Raw genomic sequence first — 17,809 nt, 5'->3', positions numbered from 1 at the left:
GGAATCCTCAGAGATCGCCGGGTGCTGGCGAGGAATCACCAGTCGGGACCCGGTGATTGACAGGCAAGGACACGAATGGCGATGCAGGTAGAGCGTGCGCGTCCCCTGCTTGAAACTACAAAATCACGTACTGTTTATATACGTGATTTTGCACACCCGTGCCGCCCTGTAGCAGTATTTCTGCTATAGGGTGGTGGGAAGCGGTTAAAGAATACAAAAACCCAACATTTTATATTCCTGATATGTACCTGTTGTACCATGTACTTGTATTAAAAAGTTTCCTCTTCTATTTGTATGGCTTCCTTTGTGTGAAATCCTTGCATTCCTGCCAGTCCCTCTGCTCTCCTATACAGGGGTAGTAAACTCTTCTGTTATACTTTTACCTACAGGTAAGCTTATAATAAAGCTTACCTGTATGTAAATATCTCCTAAACGTGCACTGTTTAGGAGATAATCGCTGTTTTTGACAGCCGGTGCATGCGCTCTGAAGGAACGGCATACCTGTGCCGTTCCTTCAGAGTACTGTGTCGTGTCCCAGGACTCCCGAGGCATGCGCTGGAGTGACGTCATCGTGGCCTGGCCACTCAAGGGGCTGGAGCTCATGAACCCGGAAGGAAGACCGAGTAAAGATGGAAACCACTGCAGCGGTAACAGCGTGGGGCTGGAGGGATTTTTTTAAGGTAAGTACTTCATAATGTGCTGGTATGTGATGCATACTAACACATTACGGCATTACCTTGCAGGCGATATTTTTTTCTCATCTGCAACTTGACCACACTAAACTGACCACACTAGGCAGGAGAGAATACCATGGTCAGTTCTCTAGCTAGCCATGTTTCTCCAATAATCAGACGTCTGCTCACCCCCCCCCCCCTTCCCCCCCAACACACACACACAGCCATTCACTGGGAAGATCAGTGTATGGCTGTTTCTCCTCCCTTAGCTCTTATACAGCTGAGAACAGAGGGAATGTGATCACTTATAAAAAAGGGAAAATAAGGTATTTATAATGTTTTTAACCACTTGCCTACCAGGCACTTTTACCCTCTTCTTGCCCAGGCCAATTTTCACCTTTCAGTGCTGTTGCACTTTGAATGACAATTGCAAGGTCATGCAACACTGTTGTGCATTTCATTTCTATTTTAAACTGAATGAGTGGTATTACAAAGTGAGGGTTTACAATCACGTTAAGGTAAAAAATGTTCCAGTAGTTGTATTGTCCCCTCACCTCCCTATATACCTACCTATCTAGATTAAGCTTTGTGTTGCAGCGGCTATGGTCTGTGCTCCTCTCCTGACAGGACACAGAGGGAGCAGCAAGGGCCATCGCCTCCTCCTGCTGTCATGCAAATACTGTGAGGAGGGAGCTAGGGGCAGGGCCAAGCCTGATGAAGAAGGGACACCCTTTGAAACGCGTCAGCTGTACTGAATATCCATCCCCTTGATGGGATTCGCGCTATGTTCAAGTCCCTTTGAGGACTTACATGCCTGATTTCATTCGCTGTTTGTGAGTATATTTTTACAAATAATACATTTTGGTTACTGAGGTAATGCGCAAGGATGGTGCGCTTCTCGTTTTCATTTCATTCTACGGGAGCATGCCCACACGTCTGCTCCACAGCACATTGCTTGCTATGGTCACAGACATAGAAGAGGATGAGCCAAAAGCTCCAGTGGGGGCCCTGATAAGAGGAAGGTTGGGGTCGTTCTGTGCAATGTCTGCACAGAGCAGGTAAGTATAACATCCTTATTATTTTAGAAAAAAATATAGTTTTAACCACCCTAAGTAGCTGTACACAATATGCAAACTGAGCCACAAACAGTGTGTAAAAGTGTTAACGAATGATTTTTAAGTTCAAGTCCAAGGTTAATTTTCTGGGGCTGATGTCTTATGCATATGCTTATTTAATAAGCCAAAATCAGTCACGTTTTATTTTATTATTCTGACTGATGTAACTAAGGGAGGTTACTGCACTTTGCATATCACTATTGATCTTTGCATTTCTGCAATAAAGAAGTCTAATATTAGAGTAAAGCTTAAATTGATGCTAAACTAAAAAAAAAAAAAATCTATTGAAGTTTGTATGCTTAATTCAAAAATTCCCTTCTATTGCTCTCAGCCTCTTTCAGATCTCCAAAATCCATTTTTTGCTGCTTTGATCTGACGTTCTGTTAGAAGAAGGCTACATTCACTCTCCAAAGTCCCTCTGTATGTAGGAATTGAGCCACACCCCCTTTCTCACTTCCGAAATGGACTGGGGACTAGGGACTGTAGCACCACCCCTGAAGGAGCCACTTGGTAAATTTGGGCTCTCTGTTCTGTACCTTGACTCCAAGAACAACCTCAGCTCCTCTGGCACACATGATTGACTGTAAATCACTGCAAGCATGGATAAATACATGATTGTGAAATACATTTAACCTGGCTGTGGGTTACTACCAGTAAAAAAAACATACAATCGTTTGGTAAATGAAATGGTAAAGTCCTAAAGTGGAACTGCACTGCATCACAAACCAAAAATGCTATATAATTCATTTGTAATAGTTAAAACAAACTCCTCCATCCATCCATGTCTCCATGCTTTATTTTGTTGACAAATCATTTTGAAAAACATCCCCTGGCATTTCGGGCAGTGGCCATCTTGAGTAGGGGTAGATGATTCATGTAGCAGTTATTTCCTGGAATCCATCTGTCCTTAGCTCAAGCATTGGCTGAGCTGAGAACCCTCCCTCCCCTCCTGAAGACTCCTGGGATGTATGACATCATTTGCCTAGGCATGAAAACCAGGAAGTAAATGAAGGAATGCATAAAAAAGGTTAAAACAAGTAAATATTATTATTATTATTATACAGGATTTATATAGCGCCAACAGTTTGCTCAGCACTTTACAATATAATGGGAGACAATACAGCAACGATACAGTTCAATACAAGACGGAAAGGAGGGCCCTGCTCCTTGGAGCTTACAATCTAAGAGGTGATATACTTCCCTATCTACTAATGGATTGGAAAATAGTCCATGTTGATTGAGATTGTGAAGTTCCACTTTAATCTATTGATACGGGTTAGAAATAAATGGCTAATTGAACATAAATGAGCACACAGCTGATTCTAACACAGTCTGCTAGACAGAGAAAAACCTATGTTAAAATGAGATTTTATACCCCTAACTAGGATCAGAAGGGTAAGTTAGTAAATCAGCAATAAACAATATTGGTAAGCGTTAAATGCAGTATAAATGATGATAACAATACATTAGGTTAGAGTGCACTCTAAGGGATTAGCTGGGATGCAGCGTCTCTTAAGAGTACCTTTTTAACCACTTGCTGACCGCAGATAGCCGAATGACGGTTTCACTGCGGCCGGTCAGTTCTGGGAGGGTGTCATATGACGTCCTCCCAGAATGCGCCCCTGGGGGCATGCACCTGGCGATCTCCATGATCGCTGTGTGCTACGGACACAGCTGATCACGTGAGGTGGTAAAAGGCCAACCACATCAATCTTTTACCATGTGATCAGCTGTGTCCAATGACACAGCAGATCACCGGTAAATGCAGTTGACAGTTATCTGCTGCACTTTATTCACGCTGTCACAGCGTGAGGAAAGTACTGCTGATAACCGGCAATTGTAAAAGGAGGGATTGGCACCAATCATCAGGGCACTGATGATTAGTGCCCTGATGATCAGTGCCCAGCAGTGCCACCCACCTGTGCCCAGCAGTGCCATCCATCAGTGCCCATCAGTGCTGCCCAGCAGTGCCACCCATCAGTGCCCAGCAGTGCTGCAAGTCAGTGCTTCCCATCAGTGCCACCTATCAGTGCCCATCAGTGCCGCCTATTAGTTCCCTTCACTGATGCATATCAGTGCCGCCTACCAGTGCTGACTATCAGTGCCCATCAGTGCCGCCTATTAGTGCCCATCATTGTTGCATATCAGTGCCACCTATCAGTGCCACCTCATCAGGTCCGCATTTCTCTGTGCGGGTGGTGAGGCTGCATGGATTTTCATGCAAATCCGTAGAGGCACCACCAGCACATATGTGAACCTAGCCTAAGACTCATTTGCTACCGGACTCTGGGATGTGTATTGTACATACAGCAGTGTACATGGCCACAGCTAACATGCACTGCTTGTTCCTAACAAGCAGAAGTGAGGGGGGAAAAGGCTTGGTAGCTCAGTTAGGATGGTATGAGGAGGCAGAAAAACACAGTAAGCAACGATTAGATGTAAAATGGATTACAGAGCCATTTAAGTGGTTATAAAGCCAAAACATTTTTACCTTAATGCATTCCTTGCATAATGCTGCCAGTCAAAGCCAGTGTCTATAGATGCAGACAGCAAGGCTCAGGAGTAAGTCTGCATGAGTTCCCCCATAGAATGTGGCTTTTTATGGGGGCACAGTCAGTGGAGAGAACAAACCAGGCACACCAGCAGGGAACCCGAGAAGGGGAGGTTCAGGTCTGCTCCATTGCACAGAGCAGGTAAGTGTAAACATGTTTGTAGTAGTAGTGGATGTGTATGGATTGTTTTTATAAAATAAGAAAATTGTTGATTTCACTTAAAATAAAAATGTCAGTTTTTCTGAAGTAAAAAAAAACAGCAGTTAGGCTTTTGTCTCTTTAGTAAATCACCCAGACATACAGTAAGTCTAACATTACTGAACCTAAGCATATCTAAAGAATTGCTTTGCAACCAGATCTCATATTATTTCTGTATTATAGAGAGGCTTCTCACTACATAAACAGACTTCTAAATTCCTTGATTATTATGCTTTCTTTGGAACGAATGTTTACATTGTGAGGACAAATAAAGAAAAGCCAGGGCAGTGAAAAGTTGAAGAATAGAGTCCTCTGTTTATTTACTTGAAAAACATTGAAAAATATGGCCTGGCTGTTTCTATGCTAACCCATATTCTGTGCTCAATAAAATATCTGTTGTATTGACAACACATACTTAAATGACAAATCAAACTGTTTTTATTAGGCCTCATTTAAACCTGCGGTTGGGGGATGCAAAGTGAAGCGCTGCATACATGGCCTGTGGCAGCTTAAGGAGGAAGAGGGTGTGTATGTGATAAAAACACAACTCAACTGCACATTTTTACTGCCCACCAATCTCTCCCCCTTAAACTGCAATAGGCCAAGGTTGCAGTGCTGCCCTTTGCATCCGCGGCAAAATTATTGCTACCTAACATGTAGCAATCATCAAGCCTACCAAACGCTACACATATAGGCAAACAGGGAACCTTTAGCGCATTTAATGGCAAAAGTGAGGTCACAAATAAGGCTTTACATTGCTTCCTCATCACCTGTCATTCGTCCTGTTAAGTACAATCTCACGTGATTCAGAGGAAAGGTAGATTTAAATGCACGTGTAACGTGTATACGTATGAAATTAGCAGATAAAGCTACATTTTCTAAGAGTCCTTTACTTTAATAACAAAAAAGACAATTGGATAAAGCAATAGCTGCCAATGGGGAGCAATAAACACAGGCTACCTATATATGAAAAAACAACTGTATATTTATTTGTAATTACATGCAATGACTTGAGTAATGTTTTTATTATTTATTTTATCTTTATTCAATTTTCTCACAGACAATAAATATATGGCATTATAATATACATCACCTTAGAGCACAATTCTTACCCAAACCCCCCACCCAACTACTGACAATAAAAAAAAAAAATAACCTAATATTTCCTCTATGCATAGTACACCCATGCAATATCCAACAGCTCAACAATGAACATCCCTTCCTTTTCTCACTCTTTTTATCTACCCATCAATTTTACATGTTTCTGTTTTTTAAAATGTATTACTATATATATATATATATATTGTACATTCACATCAGTCCCTAACCCTCAAGCAGCATACAATCTAAGATCCATAACTCACATTCATACATACACATACTTGTTCTATGGCCAAGTTAGACAGAATCCAATTAACCTACCAGCATGTCTTTGGAGTGTGGGAGGAAACCCACACAGGCACAGGGAGAACATGCAAACTCCAGGCAGGTAGTGCCATGGTTGGGATTTGAACCAACAACTCTAGGGCTGCCAGGTGGAAGTGCTAACCATTTAGCTGCTGTGCTGCCATTTTTGTTTAAACTTAAACCATCCCTCCCATATCTTGATTTGGGTAATGTAATGCAACTGATGGCAGTGTGCTTCTTTATTGTATTTAGAGATAGTGCGGTTAATGGCTAAAGGAGTAGACGTTGTTTATTTAGCAAAGTGTATAGTCACTTAGTTTAGTAAATAAGGTGAAACTTTAAATAGCAAATCATGTGTGAGGGAAAAAAACAGGCCTTTTATGTGCATGTGATTGGATGATTGCAGGGAACACAACCTCATCTCATTCACTAAGCTACCTAAGCAGCCACCTTGTAAAGTGAACGTATGCTTAAAGCCTCATGCACATGGATGATTTGGAGCCTCCAATATAAATTACGGGTGCATTTCTGCACTTGGCGACAAAGCTTCAGTGTACAGCCGCCCATATTAATGAATGACTGTACACAGGTATACTTGCGTAAGCTCACATACAGGCATTTTGCCGAAATTCCTGTACCCATAAAGCCTTATTTAAGGGATTTATGCTAATGCATGAGTTTATGCAAACACAATGTATACCCACGTACAACTAATGGATAACTATTCATTACTATGAGCGGCTTTACACTGCAGCTGTGTCTCCTAGACATCAAAAAGTGTGCCTGCAATTTACATTGGGTACCCAAAAGCCTGAAGTCTTATAAAGTATACACAGTCTATTCATTTAGTAAATAAAACTCACTGTTTAATAATGCAGGCTCATTTCATAAAGTAAAGCATGATATATAAAGTGCAGTAACCCATAACAAAATATCATTATGGATTCTATGAATTCTTTACTGTCAGAGTTGTAAGGATGTGGAACTCCCTTCAACAATTGATGGTGTCAGCGGGAATTATCTTAGATGAGCATCTTAATGAATGCAATATACAAGGATATGGGAAAAGTTATTGACACATACACACATGTTGAACTGGATGAATTGGCATATTTATTCAACCTTACCAACTATGTTCATACAGTATATAAGTATCACAAATCATATTACAGATCAGGGGCGGACTGACAAATCATGGGCCCCCGGGCAATAGGGGATCATGGGGCCCCTGTGTCCTTTCCCAAACTCAAAAAAGCCTATGAAAAAGGTACCAGGGGCATCTCATGGGGCCCCCTACTGACCCCAGGCCCTCGGGCAGTGCCCGAGTTTCCAAATGGTCAGTCCGCCCCTGTTACAGATACATGATTTCACAAGACTAAAGCCTGAGTGCTATGAAACACTTTTTGTTGTCATTGCTCTTTGAACTGCTTTACCAAATGAGCCCAGTCACGTCTACTACTACTCAGTACATATACAGAACTTTATAGAATCAATTAAAATTGTATATACTTTCTAAAGTAGTTAAAGACTACAATCTGAATATAGTGACTTTAATGTAAATAAAGCTTCTAAAATAGTTAAAGACTAAGATCTGAAAATAGTGACTTTAATGTATATAAAGCTTCAAAATCGTTAAAGCTCAAGATCTGAAAATAGTGACTTTACTCCTAAAGGCAGGATAGTTCTGTATATGTCATAAAACATCTTACCTCCAGAGAGTCATCTGCATTTTCCATCCAGCAGTCAGTCCAAGTTGCCACAATAAGGAAGCCAGCAGACACAAATGCTAGGCAAACCCCTCCATACTGGGACAAGGTCCGCAATATACCAAAACTGGCACTTGAGGAGGATCCTTCAGCTGACTTCATGTATGTGGTCAAACTGCTTTTTAAGGTTCAGGCTTATTCTATATTTCAGTATTAGGATATTGATAGATGTGATCCAGGGCAGAAGAAAAATAGTAAATGAGGGTACTTTGTAGGTTCTTCTCCTTGGGTATAAATCCTCAGATCCCTAAACACCACCCAGTAAGATCAGTCATGATGTATTGCATTTGTGCAGGAAATCTAGGTACAATTTATGTATGGTTAGTTGAAGAGGTAGGATGGGGGATAACTAAAAACAAAGGCTTTCCAATTCCAGAGATTGGTTAATTATTGACTGGCTACCACATGGCCTTAGAAGTACATTCGTTTTATGCTATGACAAGTTGAGTTCAGCTGGGCTACATGCCTGATAAAATTCTAAAGGCATTAGTCTGAGCTGAAACTTTGCAGTAAACCAGGTCAACAGTCTAGTTAAAAAGTAAACAACATCAAGTACCGTACATACAAACAATAAAACCAATGACAATAATGTCATTTCTGTTCAATGGCAATGCTTGTTTTTTGCTTAGTGCTAAAGTCACTGCTTTTATCGCCTCTTCCATTGTCTCTGCATTGATCAGGCACAGAACTCTATGATGACAAATTCTCTTTGTTTTCATCTAGTACGCTTTTCCTTCTGTTAAAGGCTAAAGATCAGAATACAAACTTTCTGGTATGCAAAAGTGTAGGCTAGGTTTTTATATGAAGTTTACAGGATTATCAATCAACACCCATAGATCCCTATAATATATTTTGGGGCTGAGGAAAACTCATTTTGTAAGAATAAGCAAAGGAAATTAAATTTATTTAGTGTTGCTGAGTACTTGTCACAGGATTAGAAGCTAAGTTATCTTTAGGCACATATGAATAGAGCCACCACAACTAGAAAGAGTACATGTAAAGTTTAATGTTGATAAATATAAGGTTATGCACTTGGGGGCTAAGAATATGCATACATCATACATACTGGGGGGGGGGAATACAACTGGGGGAATCAATGGTGGAGAAGGATCTGGGAGTTCTGGTAGATCACAAACTTAATAATAGCATGCAATGCCAAGCTGTGGTTTCTAAAGTGAGCAAAATCCTCTCTTGTATTAAAAGAGGTATAGACTCCAGAGAGAGAGATATCATATTACCCCTGTACAAATCATTAGTAATACCTCATCTGGAATATGCAGTTCAGTTTTGGACACCAATTCACAAAAAGAACATTGGGGAACTGGAGAAAGTACAGAGAAGGGCAACCAAACTGATAAGAGGCATGGAGGAGCTCAGCTATGAGGAAAGACTAGAGGAACTGAATTTATTCTTTCTTGAGAAGAGATTAAGGGGGGATATGATCAACATGTATCAACATCAGTGATTCATATAATGAACTTGGTGTAGAGCTATTCACCCTGATGTCATCACAGAGGACAAGGGGGCACTCTTTACGTCTGGAGGAAAAGAAATTTAATCTCCAAACATGGAAAGGTTTCTTCACAGTGAGAGCTGTGAAAATGTGGAATAAACTCCCTCAAGAGTTGGTTCTGGCCAGCTCAGTGGATTGCTTTAAAAAAGGCTTGGATTGTTTCTTAGATACACAGAATATAACTGGATACTAACATTTATAGGTAAAGTTGATGCAGGGAATATCCGATTGCCTCTCGGGGGATCAGGAAGGATTTTTTTTCCTTGCAGGAGCAAATTGGATCATGCTTTTCTGAGTTTTTTTTGCCTTCCTCTGGATCAAGTGTGGGTATAGGATTATAACTTTTTTTTTTTCCAGTGGTTGAACTGGATGGACTTTTGTCTTTTTTGGATTGAGTAAGGGAGCCAGTTTTTTGCCATGACTGTCCTGTTGTGGAGATTTCCCTTCACTTCCTGTCCCTTAGCCAAACAGGAAGTGAGAGGAAATCCCTCTAATGTGAGGAACACTTGGTTGACCCCAGGTCACCAGAACTGGTGCACCCATTGGAAGATTTGCCCTCTATTCCTGTACTAAGCACAACCCAAAATTTTGGATTTTCTTTTACTTTTACTTTCAGTGATAAAGATAAACAGGAGAAATAGAGAGAATGAATCTCCCCAACAGGGGTACAAACAGCAATAAAAACTAACAGGTGCTCTAATTCCTCTCCACTTTATTCAAAAGTAAAAAATGCTTTGCCTTTAGTTATACTTTAAGTGGTCTGGACAGTTTATATGAGGAAAGTGGACAAATAGCACTAGACCTACCAGGTTAACCTATTGGTACTGGTATTGTATGGTATTGATGGTGAAGTACATGATCCTTTTCCTGAGCAGACAGCCTCTACACCATGGTTTTCTTGGCTTTTTAAACAAACATGTAAATGTGAACTGAAGTGCCACACCACTGCCAAAAAGTCCAGATACAACTTTTTTTTTTAATCAAATTTTGTTCAAACTGTACACAAATTTTTTATAACAGATAAACAAAAAAAACATTCAGGCAGAAATCAAATTACCTCACAAAGCAATATCAGCATCAGTACTTTTTATTCATTACCATATAGTTTTCCAGAAGTATTCAAAGATATTCTAAAATATTCAGAAATATTCCAGAGCAAGTAATAGAGTCTTCTCCGTGACAGGCCATGCTCTACTAAGAACTAAGAACATACCCAACCTTTGTTAGAAATTAAAAATTTGAATTAGAACGTGATGCATCTATTCAATTCTTCCCTATTTTGTCAATCATCTGAGAGGGGTTGAACATTAGTATATTTCTCAAACATTATGTATTTATCAATTTCCCAATCCCCAAAGGTAGGAGGGTTAGGTGAAACCCAACGAGAGGCTATCAACTTACGAGCTATATAGAATGTCCTCTTGATGGCCACTACCTGGTCATGATCCAGGTTGTTGGAGTTTACATACCCTAGAAGGCATACAACTTTATGCTCATAAACATCTGGAGGACAATCCAAAGAGTGAAGTTTTTTTTTTGAGGGGGGGTCCAAAAAAGCATCCTTATGGACTATAAATGAACTGAACAATTAATAGTATTTCATACAGTGTGATTACAACCACAGGTCTTATCAGACCGCCAAAACATGTTGGCTGCTCTTTGCATTGCTTCCCTGACCTTTAGTGAACCTTTAAGCAGTGGTGTGATGCTTCAATTTACATTTTTGGACATTTTTGTATATGGATACTTTCAAGAAAGCTCTTCTAGATATATCCAACTAAAGTGTGGCCATAGACACACTGCTGTGTAGTCATATGTTTGGAATTACACTATATGTTTTATAAGAAAAAGTAGAAAACATTTTTTTTTCAAAATCTTCAGTCTTTTTTCATGTAGATAATAAAAAATAAAAAACTCATTGGTGATCAAATACCACCAAAAGAAAACTCTAATTGTGTGAAAAAATTTTGATTAATCTCATTTGCATAAAGTGTTCCATGACAGCAAAATTGCCAGTTAAAGTAGTGTAGTGCCAAATAGCAAAAAATGGCCTGGTCCTGAAGGGGGCAAAACCTTTCAGGAGTGCAACTGGTTTATTATGTACCTACCTTTTGAAATACACTGTGTCATTGTTCAGTAACCCATTAAGTACATATTTCACTAAAAAGGCGTTTTTTTCCCCCTGAAATTGCATTTAGAGTTCATTTTGGGTCTAGTGTTTAGCAGAGGTCTTATTTAAAGTGTTACTAAACCCACAACAGTAAAATCAGTCTGTATATGCAGTAAAGCATGCTTGTTATATTCACTGTGGAACCTAAGGGGTTAATCCTCTGCATTGCAAGGGCCAATCAGCACTGTCCTGACAGAGGGTCAAGGGTTTCACATCCTCCTAGATCAGAAAGAGCACTCCTCCTACAAGCTTTAACCAGTGCTCTGCTGAAGTCACAAGACTGCTCTAACTGCTGATGAGAAAAGGGTATTTAGCAGTTTATATTTACTAAAATAATTGTATTTCCATGTTGTGTTTACTGTGGGAGACCAGATAGAGTGAATGCGGGGGTCTGTGTTTAGTAACACTTTAAGCTTAGATATATTAGAAACATTTTATCATTTTCCCAGCCGGACATCTGCAAGCAGAAACGCTTGACATATTTTTATTACAGAACATGTTCATTAGGATGCATTTCATAACCACAGTGAATTACCTAAGAATTACTTTTTAACATGTTGTAATATAACAAAAAAACTCTACACCGTGTAGCAGTAATTACGGAGAATACCTATGTGGCATTTAATTAACTTCTATACTTTCTAGTGCCAGTGAACACCACTTTTTTTTCTGGAAAAAATAGATCCCTAGGACTAATGCAACATACTGTAATTCCAATTTCATTTCCTTCTTACTAGAAGAAGGGAAAAAAAGAAGAGGTAATGGATTTACATGAATCCTGGTTTGTACCAAACCCTATCCACGGTTTGATGTCTCATAGACAGCTAAGATATTAGAAGTTTCACTGATCTCTACCTAATTCTTTCCTCTACAGCAATTCAAACCCTCATAGGCAGGTAATAGAGATATCTCAATCTCACCCCCAAATAATTATTTCCATTTATTGTCTTGATAGTGCTTTCATAATCTGAAAGATTATAGTACATACATTTTATGGTAATAATTTTCATAAAAAGAAAGAAAATTAAAAAATGCATATTGCTGTGACTTTATATATGGGATTTATGCAAATAGCTACGTCAGAGTATTTCAACCCAAAAATTTACAGTAATTAACAAATCCGACTACAGGGATACTTAATGCAGCAACGTTTTAAAATGTTAATTGGGTAAATCGTTAAAGGAAAACTATGCTCATTTTAAAAAATCAAATGGAGTCACTAAATATAAAAAAATTGTAGTTCTACCTACATTCTTTGCTACTGGAGAGAAGCTATTATGCAAGAAAAAAAAATACCCTCCCAAACATTGTGTGTTTCTTCTACATCCTGCACTACATTTTCTTTATCTATTTTAAAGCTTGTGGTAAAAGACAGCATAGAAAATTAAGCTTTTTTAATTATTGTGGATGTGGCAAAATAAATCACATTCTTGAAGAAAATCTGCTGCCCTCTGCCAGAAAGTTGTTAATGGGTAGAGGGTTTACCTTCCAACATGACAGTCATCCAAAGCAGACAGCAAACAAGACCACACAGTGGTTGAAGGAGAAAAAGGTGACTGTCCTTGCAGGGCCTAGTCAGAGCTCAGACTTAAACCCCATTGAAAATCTGTGCAATGACTTAGAGACTGCAGTCCACAAACAGTCACTATCAAATTTAACTGAACTTGAGCAGTTCTGCAAAGAAGAGTGGGCAAATGAATGAATGCATGAATGTGTGTTTGTTTTGTTTGGAGGAATGTTGGGGTGGAGAGTGAAACTGCATTGAGGGTGGGGGGCAAGAAATTGTTTTCCCAGAATCAAATCAATATTAAAGACGGCCCTGGTATTTCCAATGCTCCTTCGTTCCATTTAGTGGCCATGATGTGGTATTTTACTACTGCCCATAGTAAAAGAACATTTCTCCAGGAGAGGACATAACCTAAAGAACATTTTGTTTTTGCCCAGGTTGCACAGAACAAATGTAGATGTAGATTTGCTGGATGAATGATATGCAGATTTAAAAAAAAATAGACCCCGAACAGTACAGGCAAATGCTTTACTACAATAATTAAGAGACCCCAGATGACACAGTAACATAAAATTGTCCAGCAGCAGGACAATTTTAAATAGCAAGGATAGTGCCAAATTTACTAGAGACAAAGTGCAGGATGGGGCTTTACAAGAATTTGAATACTGTAGGATACAGCAACAGAATAGCTTTAAAAAGGGAAAATAGGCCTAATTGTTGTATACCTAACTTTTATTTTATTTATGGGAAGAGGGGGTGCATTGAATGTGAGTGATATAATGTGAGGTGGTTTAGGTGCACACTGTTCTTGCAGTTTTGTGTCACATGCTAACTGTGACACAAAAGTGCATCCTGTTACATGCTCTCTCAAGGGAAACTATAATCTTCTCTACTGATCTACAGTGCATAGGCTTATTCCACTGTTGTTACCATTTTAAAAAGCCTGTTAAAAAGCAATATCAGTCAGTAACAATTAAGAAACATGTCCTGTGAAAAAAACACCTGCAGCCTGTTATCACCATAGTGCATGCAAATAGGAACAGACTGTACACAAGATTCAGGACATCAGCATTATAATCCCTTCCCTCCCTCGACCTCCTAATTCCCAAAGGTCCACAACATTTTGAAACCTGCCAGACATATAGTAAGAGTTCACATTTACTTTAGAGATCAGTCAGTGCCTCCAAGCTCTCTACCAATTTGTACTTATGCACTTTATCAGTAACATCTTCTATGCTTTCTCTATATCAACTGAGCACATTGTCAATATGGCTGCTGGGCTCCCAAACCTTTAGAGTGAGGGTATCACAAGTGTAATAAAAGCGCCACACCCTTAATACTTTAAAGCAGCAATTCCACCTCAAAGAAACCAAATACATTTCTTAGTGCTTTAACTTAAATAAAGGAATGCGCTAAAACCACAAACTATTCCTAATTTAGTGTAGAAACATTAATGCAAAAGATATATATATCTATCTATTCTCAATTAATATAAAAAAAATCAAAATTATGTGCAAAACTATTTTTTAGTGCATAAGTAATTTAAATAAAATAATCAGTGAATATAAAAATTGTCCAATTTTGAATTTCTTCAAATGTCCAAAGAAATCCTTTTCAAATTCAAGTGCTCTCAAAGAAATTGTGCCAAAATCCATCACCAAAGTAAAGTTGGGTAACACACCAGAGCTCCATGCTGATCAATCTCTAGATCAGCAAAAAAAGCTTTTTGCTCTGGGAGCAGATGCAATAAATCAACTTCTCAGGTGTGATGATCAATAGCTACACAATCATCCATAAGGTAGGTATCCACCACTCAATATAACGGTTCCAGGAGCATTATATCACTCTCTCTTTTTATATCTCTCCACCGAGGTCATGTTTGGGAATGAAAGAAAAAATCATGGTGCAGCCAGTTTTTTTATAAAAGTATCCAACAATTTAATAAAGATTTACACTCACAAAAAGGGTGTCTTCATCGACACCAGTATAACAGCATAAAACAGCAAATGGTATAACAGTCTCCTGTTCCCCGCACACTCACTACAGCGCTCGTGACTCAATCCTCTCCACAGACGTCAGCATCCAGCAAGCCAAGCCCTACTAGTTTCGTCATGAATGACGTCTTCAAGGGAGCTCTGGTGAGTTACCCAACTTTACTTTGGTGGTGGATTTTGGCACAATTTCTTTGAGAGCACTTGAATTTGAAAAGGATTTGTTTGGATATTTGAAGAAATTCAAAATTGGACAATTTTTATATTCACTGATATTATTATGATATTATTTAAATTACTTATGCACTAAAAAATAGTTTTGCACATAATTTTGATATTTTTTTATATTAATTGAGAATATATATATATATATCTTTTGCACTAATGTTTCTACACTAAATTAGGAATAGTTTGTGGTTTTAGCGCATTCCTTTATTTAAGCTTTAGAGTGAGGGAGCTGGTTTATTCAAATATCCCTTATTGGCCTTTCTAAACCACCTAATCTGAGTTCAAAGACCAGGAAGTGAATTGTGTTCAGTTGGTTACTGTGGTGACAAAATATTACATTAGTTTGCTGGGTCCAAGAACTGTGATTGGGCTTGGTTCGCTTTAAACTCATGTCAAGCAGAATCTCACCCCTAGTTATAAACAGGCCTGATGAAGGAGCATGCATGCTCCGAATGCGCGCCAACCCCCGCTATCACGTGACCGCAAGTGACGTCTCAACCGAGGGAATCCCAGGACTAGGACGACGTGCTGGTGGCCACCATCCATCCAGATGCTTCACACTCTTTCACTACAGCGGATGCTTATTAATTTACAAGCGCAAACCTACTTATACTTTGTGTGTGGCCTGAATTACTACACTTTTTATTCATCAAAAAGCTTTTATACTGCACTTAAAGGGAGCCAACTCTTTTTTCCTGCACATCCTTTTATGTCTATGGGCAAACTACTGTTGCTATATTGTGTTATGTACAGGGGCAGACTGACAACTCATGGGACTCCCAGGCAATATGAGATCATGGGGCCCCCGTGTCCATGCCCACACCCAAAAAAGCCTATGAAAAAAACAATGAAAGGTACCAGGGGCATCTCATGGGGCCCCCTACTGACCTCAGGCAGTGCCAGAGTGCTTGAATAGTTAGTCCGCCCCTGGTTATGTATCCCATTCTTACCATTATTTTTAAGCTTATTTTATTACTATGAACTTCTTGTCAATCACGTAATGCATATGTGCAGCACCAAGGTGAGTGGGCATTAACACCCCCACACCACATATATGTGTCCATGGCAGCTAATGTTTCTGTGCTGAAAATGAACCCAATGTACACTCACAGCACAGTGACTAAGATGTTACAAACAGTTCCTGATCTCTTGTTATGATCTGGAATCTGCGGTATGGAACAGACAAACCTTAAAAATTCCAGTTTTGTCGTTGGAAAAAAAAACCCCACCTCCAGGCAGTTTAATTTTTATACAAATAGCCATTCTGTGTTCTGAAAAAACTGGTGCTCTTCGAACCACATGAAACAGGGTGTTAGTGTCTGATACATATACTGTTTCTGATAGTATTTCTGCAGCAGTACCATGAGATGTCACTGTTTGCCCTGGTTTTTCCCTTGTGCCATTCTGTAAGGCTTCTTTTATGGATCATCCTGCCCAGGAGTTGAGGTTATACAAGGACCTGGTTGGAGGATCCAAGGGGTCTCACACAGGAAGCAGAGCAAAACATAGAAACATAGAAAAGCGACAGCAGAAAAAGACCAAGTGGTTCATTGAGTCTGCCCGTTAAAGACTCAAGGTAGCAGCAGTGATATGTGAGGGGTGAATGCAGAGACTTTACCCAATTTGGGGCACCCTCCACTCAGTGACACGGCAGAACCTCCCAAGACTGTCTGTAGAGGAACATTCTTGAGAGCAGTGACAGAGAACAGGAAGATGTAGCTACCAAAGGGACATATATAAGTGTGTTCCCTTTGGGCAGATACATGTGGGCCTCAGGCCTGTAGTCAGAGAGAAAGTGGGAAATGAGACCATTTTGAGAATTTACTTTAGAGCAGTATCATGAGCAGTGCAGCACTCACCCTAATATGCATATTGTCCTGAAAGTTAAGACAATATGTGTAAGAACTGAACATTCATTTTTGCAAAGTGTGCCATATTTTGTTGGTCATTGTTTTACTCAAATTATGGACTGTAACCCTGAAGAAGCCACACTGTAATTTGCTCTGTATATAGTTAACAAAACTAGTAAAGCATTGAAAGCATGAAATGTCTGGTTAAAGTGGAGCCAAACTCTTTCAATGAACATTTTTCATTCTTATGCTGCTAGCATTAGTAAACATATAGGAAGGTGTATTATGCTTACTTGTTTTAACCTTTTGCTACATTCCTTCAATTGCTTCCTGGTATCTGACCTCTGCCAAAGTAACATATATCCCATGGGCATTTTTTTCTTTCAGCTGGAGGAGAGGAAGAGGGGCTTTATTAGCTAATGGAGAAAATGTTTAGGGCGCTCTGGTGTAGGAGGTCATCCACATCCAATAGGTAGTATACCAATAACTAGGCATCCATGTGAAAATGATATATAGGTGTTGGTTATGCGCTTGCAGCAGCACACCATAACAGAGAAGCCAAAGCTCTAACAGAAGAGAGGAGAGAAAGGAGGCACTTGTAAGTGCAGTAAGCAAGATACTTTATTCTGACAAAAAGGTAAAACACACTTACAAAAGCATGATGAGAAAAGGCTTGTTAGTCCCATAAATTGCTGCTTAATTCCTCCTGTGGGAGATTCAGTCCTCAAGCTGTGCACCGAGCAGTGTTGCCGAGCGTTCAGTGGCCACCAGGAGCTTCCGGAGCCATGCTGGAGTGCAACCGGAAGAGACATCAAGGGGACGGTAACGCGTTTCAGAG

The 17,809-nt window shown here is 39.6% G+C and overlaps 1 protein-coding gene across 1 annotated transcript in view; it reads right to left on the bottom strand.

The window, feature by feature from the left end:
• CLDN16 (claudin 16) overlaps positions 1-7,814 on the bottom strand; it is a 56,555-nt gene extending 48,741 nt beyond the window's left edge. Inside the window, exon 1 of the mRNA XM_089680179.1 lies at positions 7,656-7,814. Within this exon, the coding sequence (XP_089536305.1) occupies positions 7,656-7,814 (159 nt within the window). The remainder of the gene's footprint in view (positions 1-7,655) is intronic.
• Positions 7,815-17,809: the final 9,995 nt, after the last annotated feature.

Source organism: Staurois parvus, unplaced genomic scaffold (assembly GCF_062004578.1).
Source record: "Staurois parvus isolate SC_StPar_1 unplaced genomic scaffold, SC_StPar_1.0 ptg000235l, whole genome shotgun sequence".
NCBI classification, from domain to species: Eukaryota; Metazoa; Chordata; class Amphibia; order Anura; family Ranidae; genus Staurois; species Staurois parvus.
Note: the sequence above shows the minus strand (reverse complement) of the source record. Positions and strands in the feature narration are given on the sequence as shown.